The following is a 20,111-nucleotide window of genomic DNA, read 5'->3' as shown; positions in this document are numbered from 1 at the left end:
AAGCCATCACACCCACCCTGCACTGCTGGATGCCTCAAAAGCAGTTCCTCTGGCACTCCAGGCTCCAGGAGCTGGAGCAGGAAATACACCTCTATAACTAAATCCTAGGATACTTTGAGGACTCATTTATTACCTGCACCTCAATTTGTATGTATATCTAATCCTAGATAAGAAAGGCATTTGGAATGTTTCTATCAGGGAACACTCCACTTCAATAAAATCAAACATATTTATACGAAATTGAGAGGAAAAAAGAACCTCAAAAGGTTTAAATCACAGCTTTAGCCTGGCCTTACTCTGCGCACCCTGGGGTTCAACACTAAGGCTGAAGACTTTTGTTTTAGAAATCTCATTCTCAGGAATTAAAAAGGGGCATTAATCACTAGTAAAAATGCACCACAGTGTTAAATGTACTCACTTCCTTTATCCAGAGCAATTTAGGTGGCTGCATTTCCACAGACATGGCTCCCCCTACATAGTTCAGAACCCTGTGCTGGGTTGCATTGATGTGCTCGACTTGACTCGCTGCACGATGGTCCATCCACATGATCACATTCCTATGGTTCTGTCCTTGGGGGGGAAACAGAAAAAAGAGATTATTTTAGCTCTGGTTTAGCCCCAGCTCAGTACTGCAAGTTACTAGGCTCTAAACTGCTTCACATTTTCACTTCTACATTGAAAACTCAAATTCTATTTGGGTTAATAATTCAGAGTGGATATCTAAAACCAAAATTTTAGCCCTCTGAGCCAACTTTAGGACATGCTGAGCACTGAGAATGCTGACTGAAACCAATCCGGCTTCTGAGCATCCAAGAGCTGGGAAACACCACGTTCTCTTCTATTTCATTCAAAGAACCCAAACTTCTCGACAAAGTTCATGTATTTAGTTAAAAATAAAAAGGAACATTTTGGTGACCAGAAACTAAAAATGTGACAAAATCTGAACAATTATGTTGTGAATTGAAATTAACTCAATTGGCTACAGGGATTCTCTTTCCTCTTCTATGGTTATGAGAAGAACTACCCTAATTCCTTTCTGAAATACTGTTTCAAGGGGGATAATTCGCTGAAATGCTTTTCTTTTGGATGTGCAAGGAGAAAGCATTTGGCAAGTCTGCATCAGACACAAATGAGAACAAGAAGCAAAGAACATTTTATCCAAATTAACCTCCAGAGGACCTGCCAGACAGAGGGAACAGTAATCCAGGTGACACTGCAGATTCCTCTCTGGCTAAGCACACTGCATTCTCCATGGCACAGCCACTCAAGCATCATCTCGAAAACACAGTCTAAAACAAGGCAGAAGTACGAGGCACATCAGTATTTCTAAAATGGATTGAAATAGAACTGTGAAACTGCCTGAAACCCCACCACTGCAAGACTCTTCACAGCATTACAGTATTGAGTGAATTCTTGTCTTGTTGTTTAGCACCACCACTGTGTAAACTCAAAGTTCTTGGGGATATCAGAGCACATAAAATGAGAACTGAATTTGACTTGCTAGACCCAAAATAGCCCCAGATATCGTTAGGCATTGAACAGATTGTAAGAGACTCTCAAACTGAAAAATAAATAATCTGATCTAAATTTAGAGAAGGACGTTTTGGGAGCAAAGCTGGTTTTTTGAGAAGGATAGGAGGAGATGACAAACACATCTGAGAATAGAAAGGGAACGTACACAGAATTACGATCACATCTCTGTAACTACTGGTATAGCACACACCTAATCTTAAGCAGGATTCACTGGGGAAAAAATGCAGCACAGATTTTTTGTGAATCGTCTGAATCATCTACCCAAAAACTAATAAAACCCCCCCAGATTTTTAGAAAAAGGGCACAGACTGTTTCTGAAGTTTAGCACTGTCCTAGACAAAGACAGAACACCAGTGTAAGAAAATACACAAACTGAACCTCTTGCCTGCAGCTCCATGACAGAGCAAGCATTTAGACTACACTAACAGTTACATTTTTAACATTCCTTTGACCAGTGTGGATGGGCATTTATACACACTATAAAAACCATGATCAGTACAGTCTGGAGAAGAAAATATGCAGAAAAGAAAAATGAGCATAGATTTCCCTAAGAAGCAATTTCTCAGAGTTAAGATGAATGAATGTGATCTTAGGATGCCAAATATTTAACCAAGCAGTAAGTAATTCTCATCTCAAATTTAATTTTGCAGTAAAATTAGAACAGTAAACCCAGGGGAAAAAATCCCCTTGTAAAAAAGTTTGTGTCATCTCCATCTCCAAGAGTCAGCCCCACCACTTGGGATCTGGATGACATGGAAAGTTCCCTCCCATCAGCAGTAAAACACACAGTAATACCATGTTTTGTGTGGAGCCCTACCTTGACAGTTGACTGCCAAGGGCTGGAACTGTTTATCCACCACAACAAGGGAACAGGTAGCATCAAACCCCAGCCCTCGGATCTGGCTGGCATCCACTCCACGGACAACTTCCTGAAAATACACAAAACACACCAGAATACAAATATATCTATACACGTGCAAGTATCATGTGAATAGTGAGTACAGAAAATGAGTTACAAGTTAGCTCAAACTCTGAAATTTCCTAAATTCAGTATTCTTTAAAACTTTGAAACATAAATACATCAAATTACCAGAAATTCTTTGGGTTTCAAATCTGATTCAGAGGTCTTTATCCACAGTCCTGGATAAAAGCAGGAAGCAGAAAAGTATCAATAAATCAAGGTAGCAGAAAACCTGTAATGTTGATTTTGTCTCTTTTCTAAAGCTTGGAGCTGAGCTGCATGTGAAACATGGACACAGGATTAGGACCAAAGTGTTTCCATCAGTTACTTCACTGACTTCCTGCCTGTGGAAGCAACAGTCTTCCAGAATTGCTTTGGTAATATTGTATTTGCCTCACAATACTGAAGGGTTCCAAAAATAAAGTCTGTCAAAATCTGTAGCCATGATAACACCTCTGCAATGCACACCTTTGCTCAGCTACCAAGAGTTTCAATAGCACACTTTTTGGAAGGTTTTCAAAAAAAAAAAAAAAAACCAACCCAAACCATTGCCCCAAAATGCCTGAACTTCATGGCTCCCAGCAGCACTGGAAAAAAAAACACAACACCCACAAGGATTAAGTGCCAAATGAGGTTGCAAGACACCTAAAATGTAGCACGGTAATAAATTGCCACTTCTCGGCAACAATAAAAATATCATTATTTTAATTAGTACTATAAAGAAAGACTTTAAGTAGACTTGCACAGTGCCAGTCTCTTACTGGCTCTGTAAAACTGCAGTTTCTGAGACCATTTTATTGCTTAAATATAAGAGATTGCATTTAAAGAGGTCCAGAGCAAGAACAAAGCCACTCAGAGAAAAATCAAATAAACAGAGGAAGACTTGCTCTGCCTTAACATCAAGCTGTTCTTCCCTATCACTCCTGTCACTCCCTTCTTTTCCTTGCATCCCACTCACCTTCTCCATCTTAGGGCATTTCTGCAGAGCCAAGCTCATTAATGTTTGAAAAGGCTGATCAATAACAAGACAATGGGTGAACAGTCCATCTGCAAATTACCAAGTGTATCATGAATATTTAAAAAGCCAACCTTAGAACATGGAGCAGGCCGGGGCTTTAGTAAGGAAGATGAAATGGCCTCTGTGTGCACTGCAAGCAAGGTCTCTAATTTACCTTTATCTCCAGCATGTACAGGCAGAGCCCTGGATCAGAGGATACAAATTTTCCCCTATAGTAAAGTCTGTTTCAATCTGGTTTTATGCTTGATACTATCCACGGACATTTATTATTTATTTTGGTCTTATAATACTGGATCCTCTTACAATGAGGATCACAAGTGTTACTTTAGGGGCCATCCACAAACCAGATTACAATTCCTCTACAATAAATTCTCCTTTGTGACTCCAGAACAGCCCAATGCACCTCTCTAGATATATGCACTGCCAAGTTCTGAGCAACCTTGACTCCTCCAACAACTGTCTCGTGGGTAGAGCATACAGCTAAACAAAGCTCACAGATGTGACACCTGAAGGCAGTGAGTAAATCCTCCCCCAGCAATAAGAGCACAAAGAAAGGCCTTTCATTCTACTTGCAGTTGTAGCATGAGTTTTTTTCACTCTGGCCTTCAGCTCCTCACCAACAAAACAGACATTGTGAGGCTGCATCAGCCTCAAGATGCCTTTAATGCACAAGGGTGGTTACAAGTTACACAGCATGAACAGACCCGAGTGGAAGTGACAGGCACAGGGACTGCAGGACCGTGAACATTCCCACCTTGCAGAGCCACCTGCAACACAAATCCTTCATTTTGTCCTTGCCCACCTTTGTGACAGAGCAGCAGGCAGCCCAGATGTCTGCAGAGGATTGCTCATAGTGGTCTGGCCCGGGCTCCCAAACCTGGATGCGTTGCTCTGCGTGTGCCACCACCGTCCCAAACCCGTCCACCAGAGCCGCGCGAACGCTGGCTGAGCCCACATCAACTCCAACGTAGTATTTCACTGCAGTCTGCTTCTCACTGGGCATTTTTAATAAAACCTGTTGAAGAAAAAAAAAAAGGGGGGGGCTAAAAGCAGATAAAATGACTTGATGGAAAAAGTGCCAAGAGCTGCTGCCTCCAATCATGCCAAACATCCCACCTGTGGTGCGATGCTGGTAATTATAAAGTAACTACGTGACAATCAGGTACACGTTACCCAGAGGAAAAAAGGAATAAATAAAGTTAAGTTTCCAGGAGCTCTCCACCATCACTTCACACCACTTTAAAGACTCAGGCAATAATTTTCTGAAAATGTGTTGAGCCATGAGAACATGGTGTGAAGTATCTGCCTACTCTTTGACATCCTACAAGAACAAAGTGAGGTTAAGTTAATTGATTTAATTTTTCACAATGAGTTGCTTATTTCACTATATTAACTATTTGACATTTAATACAGTGACAAATTCACTGTTCTTAATTTCTCACAGTTTGTTCTTAATTAATAGTTAACATTTACATTTTAATCAAGCTGTGAGAATGCTAAGAAAGAGCTGATAGAAGTATTTGAAACGTCAGACAAGTGTTTAGCGCTTGTTTGAACCTATTACTTCTCTGAAACACATGAAACTCAGCTGACACACAGCTTCTGATACTCAGAAAATGAATGGATTAATTGGCATTTAATGAATACACGGTATTTACAGAGCATCAAAATGGCTCCACTTAGAAACAGCCCACTTCTCCCAAAGAAGTGACCTGGATAATTTCTGGATTTGGCAGATGGGGTGGTTAGAGGGAGGAGTATAGGCGAAGGGGGAAAGATTTGCAAAGTCCTGATTAACAGAATATGATTATTCACATTTCAAATTAATTTTTTTTTCTTTTTTTTTAATAGTAACATTGAGTACAGGTCAGGATCTACTGGCACAATGTAGGTGGCTGTTCACATCCATGGCTGGCTTGTAACCAGTGCTGCTGATGGGTATCACAAATCTACAGTCACTGAGGGCTAGAGGCAGCAGGTGAACTAGAAGAGGAAAAAAAAGAGCCTCTTATTTCAGAAAACTCCAAGTATGATTCTGGATAATAATTTATTTGGACAAAGTTTCATTTGCACTGAAAATAGCGTAAAAACACCTTGGCTGAAGAAACCAACTGAGGCTTCCCCTCCTCCCACCCCTTAAACAGCTCATGGAAATGTGGTCAGTCTGTGGAGATCTGTAATCACACAATCATTTTTTCCTGCTTCAATCTGGCCCTTCATGCCCAGACCCCACTGCTGGGTCCAGGACCCATGTTTTTGTTCTGTGCTTGGCCAGCACGAGGGAGTTCTGTCCCTGGTACAGACCAAAGCAGTGACCACACCGCATTCTGCCCACACCGTGCAGGGTCACCAGAGTAGTTGTACAGATCAACAGCTTCTAATAATGTCAGGAAGTAGAAAAAACTCCAAGCTATAGAGCATATTGTGGTCCTGCTGGAAATCCTGGCTCCTGCCTCCCAGCATGCTGGTTCTGCCCAGCAGATTAGGTGCAACACACACTAATCTCGTTAAGCAAGGTCATGTGTCCAAGCGATGAGCAATCAGCTAAAAATAATGGTGTGCCATGAGTCTAACACCTAGGAATATTGGCAAGAAAGCGTGCTTTATTTTCTTGGCCCTGGCTCTGTGACCTGGTCAGAGGAACAAAAGCCAATTCCTCTGCCAGAGAGGACACCTCTGCTGCTATGGGTGATTAATACTGCATCTGTCACCTGGAGGGGGGACAGCACTCAGCTTCTCCCTCTCAGCCCTCGGCTGGAAAAGCAGTTTCAAGATATTCTTTCCAACACAGTTTTTACTTCTTAATTTTGCACTCCATCTCCCCAAAGCTCCAAAGGCTGGCTGCAGGTGCTGCAAGCTCCTTGTGAGAAATTTTACGACAAAGACATTGCATAATACTATTCCTGATACTATCTCACGAATTTCCCTATTTTTCCCCTATTTCAGCTCTGCCTTTAGCTGCTGACTCATAAAAAGTTGAGAATAAACCACAAGCTGCAAACCAGATCCTTTTTTTTTTAAACATAGGCAAATCCTTCTTACTTGCTCTTCACAAAATACAAATAGCAAAAGGAGTATTTTATATCCTGCCTCCTGCTCACACACACAATATTACTCCAAATTTCTCTTCCTTGTATGGCAGCCTTGATTTTAGCTCATTAATGTGTTTTTGCTACTTAGAGAACAAGCTTAACAGATGTTAGAGAATTAAGCTCACAGCACCTCCTACTCAGCACTTAAAATTATGGCTTTGCATTGGATTCTTCCCACAAACATTTGAAACCTGGAACCCAATCTGCCCATGTAATGTTTACTTTCCTTTTTTTTCCTTACTAAGCAACCAGGATGTGCCTGTGTGAGTGACTGGGCAGGAAGCAGAGTTTGTTTATGTGCTTGAGCAGTGCATATCAGCCTTTGCACAACCACCAGTTTACTGCTGTCAATCAGAGGAAATAGGAAAGAGTTAAGTGACAGTACAAAACCAAGAACCCCAAACTTACTTTAACAGGTCTCTTTCTGAATAAAGCTCACCTAGACCCACAAAGGAGTGCTCAATATCTCATGAAAAAGAAGAAAGGCTAAAAGTAAATATTAATCCTTTTTCGAGCACAGCAAGCACTAAGTTACTGAGCCTGTTCAAAGTAAAGTGTCTCTGCAACAGGATCTGATCTGCTTGCAAAAACATAATTTGATGCCAAGATTTTTTTGGAATACCAAACACTTGGTATGCCACCTACTTATCAACCCCATCCACAAAAAGCACTGTCATCTCTAGGTCATAAATGCCAGCAATTATGGACTCTGCTCAAGGGTATTTCTTGAGAACCTAAGAACTCTGCAGAGAAGTTGGTGGAAAATATTTAGCCAAAGTACAGTGATAAGAATTTTAAAGAGGAATGTTGTCATTCTGTTTTGTTTCCAGAAGATTCCTTTGGTACAAGAGGAAGCTCCAAATCAGAGATGAAGGAACTCTTTAATGGAATTCAGAGGTAGCAGAAGGTCCCAGCACAAGCTTCTTGCTTTGCAATTTGGACACCAGCATTCACTGCCATGTGAAAACTGTTGTGCAAATAAAACGTTGGGTTTGGATTTTTTATCAGCTGGATTCCTAGCTTCTGCAGGCAGCACAATCATGAGGAAAACTGTGAACCAGAAAAATTACTGAAATAACATGTCCTAAAAGTCCAGTCAGACAGGCCAGTTCATCAAGCACAATATTCCTAACACGACACCAAAATATTTTATGCATGTTTATGGACTTCCAAGGGGTGCAAGGCAGTGGAGATAGTACCTTCTAAATCCCTGATGTATCTAGCACAGGAAGCCTGGCTCCTTGCAGCCAAGAAAAAAGGCCTCCAGAACTTCAATACAGCCTTGTCTGTCCACTACAGAATTAGGGCCTCACATTTTCAACTTATTATTTGAATTTGCAAACAGAAGGACAGGGGCAGAGAAAAAAACCAAAATTAAAAGACATGTCCAGCTTGACCATGTTAATCCATGACTGTAACTGCTAAGTCAGGACAAGAAGCCAAAACTCCCTCCAAGCACTAAACCAGCAATGGCCTCTTTCTCTGCAAATCACAGCAGGGACAGAATGGCTTTTCAAACAAGCATTTATGATCAAAAGGCCACAGCATATTATAAATATTTATATGGCCCATTAAATAATAGTCTGTATAAATATTATTCAAAATGTGCATGCTGGAAACCACAGACTTCCCAGTTTATCCTTATACAAATGTGTTAGTTTTCCCACATAGGCAATGAAGAAAGAAAAAGGAGGGGTGAAACTCAGTTGCAAAAATATTTCTTTAAAAAAAAAAAAAAGAAAATCCTTAACATTATTTACTTTAATTTAGAAGGAATGAGTAAGTAACCAGAAGACTTTTTCATGAGCACTGTTAGACTCGTCTGTCCTACTTTACTTCACGGTTATCGAGCTGCCAGGACGTACCTTTCTGTGAAAGCCACGGTGCAGGAGGGCTACACTCTCACATCAACACAGGCCCAAGCTCAGCATAAGCTTTCAGCAGCAGCAATTTAGACTTTGTGCTGCTGTGTGCTTAAACACAAGGAATTAGGAAGGACTGGCATGTCTGTTTTAAACTTTGGTCTTTGGAACACTGCGGGCTGCCCAGACCTGGCGATCGTGGATAAACAGTGTGTTTTCAGGAGTGCAGCTGTGCTTTCCCAGGGGTTACCAAGAAAAAGATTAACAGGCTCAAATTAGGCTTCATAAGCTTCATGTGAAAAGATCTAAATATGCTAAAGAAAAGCTGCTTTTCAATTGTAGAAAGGAGATAAACCAAAACAAGCACTTGTGACATTATACTGGAAATTCAGCACTTTGTTGGCTTTCTAGAGTTAAGTAACCAATACAAGGCGTGGTGGTAGAGTGGCAATCTCTCCTTGAAGACAGTGAACTCCCTTTCCTCTTCCAGCTTCTGTAATTCCTGTTTGAATGTGGAAAGAAAAAGAAGGCACATGTCTGTGTGGGAGAGCAGGAGCAGATGGGGAATTCTAACGCTGTGCTGAAGGGCAGTACTAATATAGAGAATATCCTTAAATGCCCAAGGGACTGTGCTATAACTACCAACAAGCATTTATTTTTCAGCTACCCCACAGCAAACAAAACAAAAACAAGGAACAAAAGCACAGCTCAGCTCCCCTTTTCCCTTCCCCAAACAGAAACAGGTACATGCAGGATCTCTGCCTTAGGAATGTGAGGACTGTGTTAACAATAACAAAACTGGAATAAATAAAAATGGAGCTGGGGAAAACATGCTTCTTCACTGAAAACCAAACACTTCTAGATTCTTTCATCAATTCTCCAGTACATTCTGTGAAGGTGTCTTACATCTTACAAGGAAAACCAGCTTCAAATAGTGGAAGATTTCAGTAGTAGGATCTGACCCTGACTCCAGTCCCATAATATCTAGATTGTTCTATCAAAACCTTCCTAACTGTCCCCCTACCATTTAAATATTGTGTCAATAAATCCCAGCATAGGCAGGACTGAAAATATTCTACTATTTTCTAGTATCTCCTTTTCTCTCTATAAATAATTCACTATGTACTAATTTGCTGTAATGTCTCTCCAGATCTTTTTTCTTCCCCTTGCTTTCAGTGTCCAAGACAAAGTCATTACTTCATTGCTGCCCTCTGCCCTCTAATTCTATCTTTTGGATTTTAAATACTTTCAGCCCAAACTACTTCCACCTGCTCTGACATAAAGCAAGGCATTTCGAGTTTATCCTGGTGTAACCAATAAGTGGAGAAGTGAAAATGACTAAATTATTCTAAGAAAGTAGATCCAAAATTTATTTATTTTCAGCTTCTCCTGCCTACATAGATATCTCACTCAGGAACAGCAGAAGGATGTCAGCATGACCAGTGTCAGTAAATACCAAGCTCTTAAGTGTACAACAGAGTTGGTTTTCTCTATATTCTGCTCCAGAAGAGGTTTGTACTAAACAGAAGAATTATCAGCTCTCCTTCCAGCTCCTGTCTTCAGCTCACACAGGCAGACACAGCCTGTGGTACTGATGATCAAACAGGAGCAATGGCATTCTGGCCCCTGATTAAAGAGCAGAGTATGGCTGTGCTGGGTCAGATGAAAGGTACAATTAGCCCAGGATCTTCCACAAACAGCAGAAGCCGTAAGAAAAGCATATGCCTGCCCTTTTCATCCAGCAGCACTTCCCCAGGACACCTTTCCTCCTGCTATCTATAGTAGAGGCACTTCCTGAGCCAGAAATTTTATCTTTAGGATTAGCAGACCTTGAAGGCTTTTTCCTCTCTAAATTTGTTTGTGCTCTTTCTGAATCCAGGGAAACTTTCCTAACTGCAAACTACAGTGGTAACAAGTTATAAAGTTCTGTGTAAACAATGCAAGAAAAAGCCCTTTGGTTTGTTCTGAGCGTGCCACCTGCTAGTTTTGTTTGATGTGTCTGAGTTTCTGAGCTAGAGGAGACATTAAGCAATTGCTCTGTATTTACTTTCTCCATGCAGTTACGATTCCACTGCGTTCTGCATCATCCCCAAAGGCCTCACTGCAGTTATCCACAGACCATGGGTGTTGAGCTGAACTCTCTACATGGTCAGGTAAGTCAAAAAGCATTTTCCTCCTCTCTGACTGCTCAAGGATGTGGCAGTAACACAAGTACCATAACACACTGCAGTAGTTTCTACTAATAAACAGCAAGGAATGATACCAAGGCCACTTTGGGCAAGTGGAGACACTGCTCAGAGATGCTACAGTAGGAAAACAACATGTTGGAGTCAGCTGAGACATGCTGCTTTGGAGCACAGCGGTGGCCAGGGATTTCCATCTTCAGGCAAGTTCCAAAACACTGGCCTCACAACAGAGGGATCCAGGAGCTCCTTCCACCTACATCTTGGAGAAGGCTTGGGGCTACTGCTCACCCTGGTTTTCCCTGGCCCCGCTGAGGTTGCCGCACGCCCCAATGGGCTCTGCATGGCAGCAGCACGAGGCCCACGCCGAGCACGCCCGGCTGCCCCCAGTGCTCCCCGCCTGTAACTCTGCCACACACAGGAAACAAGTGCAGCTCTCCCTGCTCCAGAGCTCATCGAACCCCGGGAACAGCAGGAAACAGCTGCAGAGAAGAGCTCTCAGGAAAAAGGAAGGCTGAGAAAAGGGCGACGAGAACACACAACATCAGATGAGAAGGCACAGCCTACTGGGGAAAACCAACAGCTCCACTTCCCTCCGGAGCTCTCTGGGCCCTGCTGGGACTGGGCCATCACTTCAAAAGCAAGGTCTGATCCTGCACCCATTAGTGGCAACCTCCCAGACATTATCAGGAGTTCAGGATTAAACCCCTGACGCTCGTGAACATCACAGGTGCACTCACACAGCGGCAGGATTTTGAACACTTGCCATAACCTCCAATTTGTTAAGCAGAGGAAATGTTGATCAGTTAATGCCAGGACACAATTCCCAGGCAGGAAAACCTAAGGAATAAGGGGGGTATATAACAGCACCCTTTCTTCTCCTCAGCCTGGCAACAGCAGTGGATACAACCCATGCACACCACGCTCCTGAGATCCATTCCCTGCACTGATTCTGCAGCTGCACGCATCCCCAAAGGCTGTGGCATCCCCAAAGGCTGTGCTAATGACCTGGCAGGCTGACGTGTCCCAAATGACACTGCAGAATGCCTGAAGCCCTGAAAGAAGACACTATCTTGTTTACATTGACTGAGGGGGAAAAAATGCCATCTAACTATTACATAAATTCTGGCTGTAGCAGCTTCATGACTAGTTGAAAAGAGGTAACAGGCTCCAAAGTGACTGATAGACCCAAGTGTTTGGATCCACCGGCTTATCAGTCTAATGCTAAGGAAGATCTTTGATATCCCTGTGTCTCTATCACTTTAACCTACCCATGATAGACAGAAAGAATAATCTCTGCTCTTTGCCTGCAAAACTGATTCATGTACTGTGACTTTTTTTTTTCATTCTATGCTATGCTGAAAATGGAGAAACAAATAAAAAACCCCGAACAACCAACAAAACACATGCCAGAAAAAAGCAGCATACAGTAAACACAGCCTAGGACAACAATGTGAATTTGCAAAATATCTGTTGAAGTTATAAAATGTAATTTGGAGGAGAATGCAATTCAAAAGGCACAATTACAGTTCACACAACAGCTTAAAACTGCATTCCTGCAGCAAACCAGCCTTGGCACCAGGAGCTTCTGTGCAGGATACATGGGTAAATACAGCCATTATGCCACTGTGGATACCAAACTAGCCAACCTAGGGTAATGCTGATATTCTAACTTTAATCCCATCGTTAGATTCCGGTGCTACATCACAGTTGGATCTGGCACTAGCCCTGTGATTACATATCAGCAGATCAGTAGGAAAATAATTTGTTCTGAGTTCACAGTTTTATGAAATGGTAAAACATCAAAATTAGCATTTTGGCTGAAATCCACTGCATTTCCCATCAAGGCTTACACATTTAAGCAACATCTGAACCAACTGCCTATAATTACTCCTGGCAGATACTGGAGCACTTAGGCCAGCAGTAGATGCAACAGTGAGATAAATTTTTAAAGACAGGCTGCAAACCACTTCTTTCAAGATGCTCGGCCCAGAAGCAAACATGTGTCCATAAGCCGAATCCATGGTTTATTATACAGGATTTGTTCACTCTCGCATAGTAAAAGCCTGAGAAGAATGGCAGCCCCAAGTAATCTGTCAGTTTAAAATTAAACATTTATTTGGGTTGCAATTCCAAAAACACTTGCCTGAAGTTCCTGTCACAACTACTTAAGAGGAAGTGGGATTGCATATTAGCTTAGGTTAAAAGAAACACTAATCCTGCAGAAGACCAGTTATTTATTTATTCAAAAGAACCAACATTTAAAAATGATAATTGAACTGAGAAACACAGAATGGAGTAACAGAAGTGGCTAAGAATACATATAAAAACTTCCTGGCATAGAACTTGTTTATTTAGTCTCTCCTGACACTATAAATTTATTTCTGCCATGATTCTTATAGCTGGGAACAGCTGTCCCTTAAAGCAACCAATTCTCTCTGCATTTATCCTCCTATCCCACACACCCTTCCCAGGAAAAAAGAAATACCTCATTTATTTTTTCCTTATGCTCATACACATTCCTGAAGGAAAGGGACCATTAACATTACAGAGCCTTTAAAATGTCATTGTTTTTGTACTTAAGTACATTTAGAAAAAAGTTAACCTCAACTACTTAAGCAAATGGTCTTCCAGGATAAGAAAATACATGAGGATGAAAAACAAGACCACCTTCCCAACAATGTGTCTGCTTATTACTTTCTAAAAACCTCCGAGATGACCGAGCCCTCTCCTCTACTTCCCTGGAATTTGTTTCATAAGTGTTCTCCAGAGAAGAGCACTGGCGCTAAGTTTATTAAACTTCCTAACAAATCCCAGGCACCTCAGCAGAGAAGGAATCTGCCAAGTCACCAGTTCCTCACCGGTGCAGAGCATGGCACGGGCGAGGAACACGGCCGTGTTGGAAGGTCTGGAGCCAAGCACGAGTGAATTCCAGCAGGTTCCTGGGATGTGCTCCGTGCCAGCCCAGGAGCCATCGGGATCACAGGGCCATGACAAGGAGAGAGGGCTGCAAAGGTGCCAGAAAGTGGAGCTGCACGAGGACGAGGGAGGCAGTGGTGGAACCAAGACACCAGTGCCAGCAGCACCTGTGCCAGAGAGACGACACTGGAGACTACATTTATGGAAATCTCCTGGGGATATGGAGGATTAGGTCACTGTGCGAGTGATGTGCATGCCCCACAGGCCCAGGTCAGGTCACCTGAGCACTGCCCTTTCACAGAATCACAGAATAAGCTGAGTTGGGAAAGGATCCTCAAGGATCATCGAGTCCAACTCCTGGACCTGCACAGAACCCCAAGAGTCACACCATGTGCATGAGAGCATTTTCCAAATGCTCCTTTGAGCTCCAGCAGGTTTGGTTCCGTGACCCTTCCAGGGGAGCCTGTTCCAGCACCCAACCACCCTCTGGGGGAAAAACCTTTTCTCAGTATTCAACCTCAACCTCCCCTGACACAAGTTCAGACCATTCCCTCAGGTCCTGTCACTGGGTACCACGAAGAAACCAGTTTCTGTCCCTCCTCTTCCCCTCACCAGGAAGCTGTATTTGAAGCACACGGGAAGGCGGCTGGGATGAGGGTGATCCAACACCACAGGAGGCACTGGGAGGATCCGTGTGCCCACCCCAGCCCCGCGCAGCCTCAAGCGCCTCCCCTGGCACTGGGCACCCCCGGGCCGCCTGGTGGGTGTGAAGGGCAGTCCCGCTCCCACCGAACGTAGGAGTTACATATGGCCGTGCTGTAGAGAAATGTCAGGAGGAGACAACTTGGGACAGGCAGAAGGATATAAATCCCATCAGCTACGCGAAAAGCAAGCTCAGAACTGATTTGGAGCGATGCGACCGCTCAGCCCACGCACAGCCGGGGCGCGCCGCACGGGGCCCGCGGCTGCGGCGAGGGGCTCCCTGGGGAAGGAGGCGGCGCTGGTGATTAAATAACAACACGAACGCGAGACCTCTTGTCAGTAGCAGGATCCGAGCCCTAACAGAGGAGGACGGATTCCTCCGGACGTCACGGCGGAGAAGGGGCAGGGACAGGGACAAGGGCGGGGGCAGGCGGCGCCGCGCTGAGGCAGCGCGCGCTCCCCTCGCGGGCGGCCGCGCTGAGGGCCCGGGGGCCGCCGTGCCCTGGCGAGCGCCATCGCTTACTCGTGCACCCATCACTTACTTGTGCCCCCGGCGCGGCCCGGGCCCAGCACACCCCGGCGGGGACGTCCCCTGAACCCGCCGCTGCCGGGAAACGCGCCGGGCTCCCCCTTCCCGGGCCGGCCGCGCCTGCGCCGGGAAGGGGCGGGCAGGGAGGCGGCAGCGGCCCCGCCGAGGGCCGAGGGGCAGCGGCGGCTCGGGAGGGGAATTGCCTCTCGCCTGGGTTTGAACCAGGAACAAGGCGGGGGCTTGCCGCGGTTTGGGAAACGGCTGATAACTCCTGTTTCCCAGCCCCGATGCCGCGTACAAGACTGTAAAGTATTGGGGGACGCAGAAGCATTGGAGCGGTGCGAGAAGCCACATGGAGAGCCCCGGGAAGAATGTACACAATATAGAAGAATAAATACATAAAAATACGTAGGCAAGTAAATATAGTGAAGAATAAATAAGCAGGAATGAATGTCAGGGCTAAGGACATCCCCCACCCTGACCCGTAAATACGTAACTGCAACCCATGAGTTTGGTTTTCTGCGTTGGGTCGCTCTGAGCGTTTTACCTGAAAAGCTGGAGAATTGCTGATCTCAGAAAAAAAACCCCTATGTTTAGTTAAGGTTTGCTTAACATAGAAGGAGCATGGGGCAGTGGGATGCTCTAAAATGCATGTCTGGAACACAGAGAAATTACGGAATCACAGAATCAATTTGGTTGGAAAAGACCTCTCAGATCATCACATCCAACCCATGGGACAGCCATGGCTGAGCACTCCATGGTTTGGGACCAGATTCCACCACATCCCTCTGTGACCCTCCTCAGCCCACGCAGGGAGGAGCTGATGGCAGCCCTCACATTCCCATCACGTCCAAACACTTCTGGCCCCAGGGAGCCACCAGGGATTTTTCCCGTTACCCCCCAAATACTCTACAACAGGAAATCTTGCAGCAAAAAAGCTCTCTTGCAACATTTCCAGAGTATTCCCACTTCAGCCCAGGCAGAAATGCTGCAGGAACAACCTTGCTCAGGGAAAGATGAGTGTTGTCTCGTGGTTAGAGCACAGGGCTCGTGGTCAGGAGCTGTGGGTTCTCATTCCAGCCTTGCCACTGAATCATTTCGAGAGCTTTGCTAGTCACTTTGTACTAGAACCAGTTAGTAATTTTCCGTTGGGATGCTTTTCTGATGGAAAACACTGCTCGTACCAAAGTGAAATTTGGGTTAAAATAGATTTTTCTGGTGGGAATACCTTGTGTCTGGGCAGGTCAGAAAGGATATTAGGCCCAAACTGAAATGTTGGGAGGTTTCTTGCATTAGTCCAAATGTTTTGCTTTGAATAGATAGGTTAAAAAATAAAATTCCCTTTCCTGACTGTAATTACAAGTCATATTATGGCATGGTGTGAGTGTGTGCTCTTAAGCTCTGCTTTGCTCCCCAGGAGGTCTGCAGTGTAGTGGGATTCAAATTTCTCTTTTCTGAGACGTGTACATCCCGATCTGAGTCAGACCTGGCCCGTGGGGACAAATTCTACCGTAGAGCCACCACTCTGACCAGGGAAGTGCTCTATGGAGAGAAAGTGTAGAGTTCAGAGACACAAACAAGCTGTTTCACATTAGCTCAGTGGCCTAAAACAAAGCACCGTGACTGGGGAGATACCCAAATGTTTTGTTTGACTGAAAAGCAATAAAAAGAAGCGCAGAGAAATCCACCTGATTCTGTTCCAGAATCCTATCCCTCTGTTCATTAAAAACAAATTTATTTCTGTCCTCCATACACTGACACTTTCTTTTAGTATAACACTTGTTCTTCTCCCACAATGTATTTGTAGACACCATTGAAGTCCCTTGTTTTGCCAAGTTAAATATTAATCGTTTATTTTCTTTCATAACAGCAAGTTGTGGATTATCTAATGGTTTTCCCTGTGCTTCTGTCAGTCAGAATTCATCTTTTCTGAGCATGAGTGATCAGAGCCTGACATACTGTGTAATGTTTAAAATGATGGCTTGCTAGAGACTTGTACAGTGGCAATAATAATTCCCCTTGCACTCTTTTAGTTACAGACAGGGATCAAATTTGCCTTTTTTATACCTTTATCACATTAGCACCTTGATTCACCCAGGTCTTTTTGCTCCAATAAATAACAAAAATAAGTACAGACAAATTTATTAACTTTTGCTAAATACATTTTTCCATTTCATCTCACTTCTCTAGTACTCACATGGTTTCTTTCCAAGTGGGTGACAAATGAAGATATTTTCAAGAACAATTGTAAGATCGGCAGCTTCCGAAATTGAAGTCCTGAAAATGCTTTTTTTTTTATTAAAGAATCCAAGTTTAGATTATCACATATTCCCAAGCCCACATGAGGCTTAATTCATTGCTCCTCTGAAATATTTTGAAAGCTGAGGGTTAAGAGGTGTTATATTAGTGCAGAATAATGATGATTAATTTGTGCTTCATATCAAATGCAGGAGGAGCAGATACATGTGCAGTGAATCCTCTATAATTCCAAAATCTTTCTATAAAGTTGAAAATACTCTGTGGATGTATGTGCCTTAAATGGAACACAAGACCAATTTTTCCTGTTCAGCGTGTGGCTGTTGTAGTTTTCCTTCAAATAACCCCCTCCTTTTTCCAAGATTCTGGACAGATTCACTTAAAATACACCCATTTGCCTTTTCATTACAGAGTAACTCATGAAAATTCCCTTTTAAATGTGCTTTCTGGGAGACAGGGATGTTCTTTTTCTCGTGATTAACCAAAGGCTATATTTCAAGCAGCAGGGATACAGCTCCAGGTAGTGTAAATCAGCATTGCCCGAGATGGCCCTCAGTCCTCTCAACCCCACAGAACAATTTAGTGGGTTTAGATGACAGCTGGCATCTTTGAAATACTCTCTTTTGCAGAACTAGACTAGATGCGACACTTGCTGGAGAAGAAATCTTGCATAAATCTGTCGAAAAAGACTCAATCATATTACTTCACTAGCCATGGTAACCTTTGGAGGCCAAAGTCCAGACAGGTTGAGAAATGGAGCATGAGTCCATAAAGGTGACAATTCCATTAACTGCAATCAGAGAGAGAGGTGAATGGTGAGATAAAGACAAATGACTACTTCTGTAAAGAAAAGAAAAGATGTGTGTGGAGGGGAAAGAGGCAGAATGAACATTTTCCAGCCTCGTCGAGGAAATAAAGACCCAGCCTCGCTCTGTTGAGATCAACACAAAAATGTCTCTTGAGCTCAGTGGATGCAACTTTTGTCCCAACATCCCAACTTCCTGGTGAATGTCAAGCAGCAATGGACCTCTGAACACCCAAAAATTCCATTTAGATGTTCATTAGCATAACAATAAAAGGGAAAAAATATTTATAAAAGTTCCTGCTCACGTGTGTGCTTAGGCAGTTCATAGAAGCACCTGAGGGTGGGTTGTAATCTCATTTGAAGAAGTATAGCACTTCTTCAAGTGGTGTAGGAAGGAGAAGCTGGGGAATACTCTGGATGAAATGCTTACTGGGTCATTAGACCAGGACTATTCATTCAAACAGGGAAATGGGGAAGTAAAACCAACTGAATTCTCTGCAACAAGAAGGGATTTTTGAGTGTACAATAGGAAAGAAAGGAAATTTCCTTAGGGGGAATTTTTCTGGTTTTAACAGAAATATTAGGTTACTCTTGGATACTAGTGCAGCCAAGAAGGGAAATCCCTGTTTTAAGCTCCTCTAAATATAGCTTATTTAGAGCTATAAATAAGCTCTAAATATTCAGATTTTATCAATTTGTGACCCATTTCCTCGCATTTTGGGCAGCTCACCTTTTAATACCAAAGTCAGAAACTGATACAAACAAGCATACAATATTTCAGGCTCCACCAAAATTCCAGTGTCTTACCCAGGGCCTGTTCCTGCTTGCCCACTTGGCTGGACACCAATATCCTTTATTCTCAGGGGAGTCAGCCTTCCAAAAAACCTCCTGGCACTCGAGTCAGAGCTGCTCTGTTTTCCTAACGTTCGCAGCAGGCAGGATGTTTTCCGACTCTGGTACCCAACAGTTGAGCATTCCAGACAGCAAGGGGATTTTTCTTTTGAAACCACACTGCCAATGCCATAAGAATAAGTGAGGTTCTGTGACACCATGTGATCCTGTTGGGAAAATAGGATGACTTTGCTGTCACACAGCGATACACAAAGGGAAAATGCGCATGGCTCTTGCCACCTTTGTAAACTCTCCTTCTGTGGTGTGAATGCTGAAAAAATCCTGGCTTAAAGTCCTGTTTTCCTCAGCTGGTTCCTCTCTGGGAAGATTGCCAGAAGCAGAAGACCCCCTCCCAAAATGCCTGGCCAGTGTGGCAGAGGGGTGCTCAGTAGTCTGTGCACACAGTGTTTTCAGCAAGTGAAAATGTTGTTTGCTCCCCAGAACACACAGTACAGATACCCCTGCAACTTTTTTTGCCTATCCCTTTACACTCCTTAAATTTTACGAACATGACTTTATCATTAACATTTATATTCAAGTGATTCCTGAGCTCACTGATGTCAGGGCCAGCTCCAGCTGTGCAGCCTTGCCCTTGTGGAACAGACACTGCACAGGGCAGGGCAGGGCAGGCAGGTGACAGCTCAGCCAGGACTGGTCTCTTCACTGACCAGGAGCAAACAGACTGTCCTGGGAGGCAGATTGCCAGAGACATCTCCCACCACAGCCCTGTGCCAAAATCCAGATGTGCAAAATCATGAAATCGCAATCTGTCAAGCTGGAAATGAATTTCACAAGCCAAGCTGTGAAAATCTCCTTACATTTCACAATACCTTAGATCTCCAGAAAAACAGCGAACAGAGGTTAGGCATTTTTTTCTGCAACATCCTTCCAAGACTTTTTCCATAGGATATGACCAGCTTGCAGGAAGTACTTTGTTAGGCTGGTGATATATCACACAGTGGTGCCAAACCCGGTTGGTGTGGGGAGGATTGAAAAGGCTCAGCCACCCTCCAGGCAGCCTGTCCTGATGCCATTCCTGGCACCTTCTACAAAAGGCAGATCCTATTTTGCCCTTTGAATTCCAGAACTGGTGAACACAGTCATGGGAGGCAATCAGTCAGGATCTGTTAATTTGTAAAAAATATAACTGTCTGTTCTCCAAGGGTAAGATTAACTGGGATCTGTACTTCCCAGATTATAAACAACACACAGCCTTTCTCCCTTAACTCATAGCAAAATGTACAAATGTTCCAACGCCAGCTCTGTAATCTTTTAAAATCTTAAACGGAACAGGGGCTCATTCCATTACATGAAAAGAAGTTTGTAGGATCATGTAGCTACCTGCAAATCACACACAGAT

General features: G+C 43.6%; 1 protein-coding gene across 12 annotated transcripts in view; it reads right to left on the bottom strand.

Moving 5' to 3' along the window:
- FGGY (FGGY carbohydrate kinase domain containing) overlaps positions 1-20,111 on the bottom strand; it is a 259,987-nt gene that overhangs the window by 117,828 nt on the left and 122,048 nt on the right. For 9 of the 12 annotated variants that reach the window (XM_032117383.1, XM_032117385.1, XM_032117374.1 and 6 more), the window contains 3 exons: positions 4,315-4,527; positions 2,351-2,462; positions 419-570 (listed from right to left, as the gene is read on the bottom strand). In XM_032117383.1, the coding sequence (XP_031973274.1) occupies positions 419-570; positions 2,351-2,462; positions 4,315-4,515 (465 nt within the window). In that variant the 5' untranslated portion in view covers positions 4,516-4,527. Of the gene's footprint in view, positions 1-418; positions 571-2,350; positions 2,463-4,314; positions 4,528-5,367; positions 5,496-8,469; positions 9,805-14,812; positions 14,915-20,111 lie in introns of those variants that run through there. The other 3 variants (XM_032117379.1, XM_032117384.1, XM_032117376.1) reach the window with 3 other exon arrangements.

The sequence above is a fragment of the Corvus moneduloides genome, chromosome 9 (genome assembly GCF_009650955.1).
Source record: "Corvus moneduloides isolate bCorMon1 chromosome 9, bCorMon1.pri, whole genome shotgun sequence".
Taxonomy (NCBI): domain Eukaryota; kingdom Metazoa; phylum Chordata; class Aves; order Passeriformes; family Corvidae; genus Corvus; species Corvus moneduloides.
This window is presented reverse-complemented; position numbering and strand designations above follow the sequence as displayed.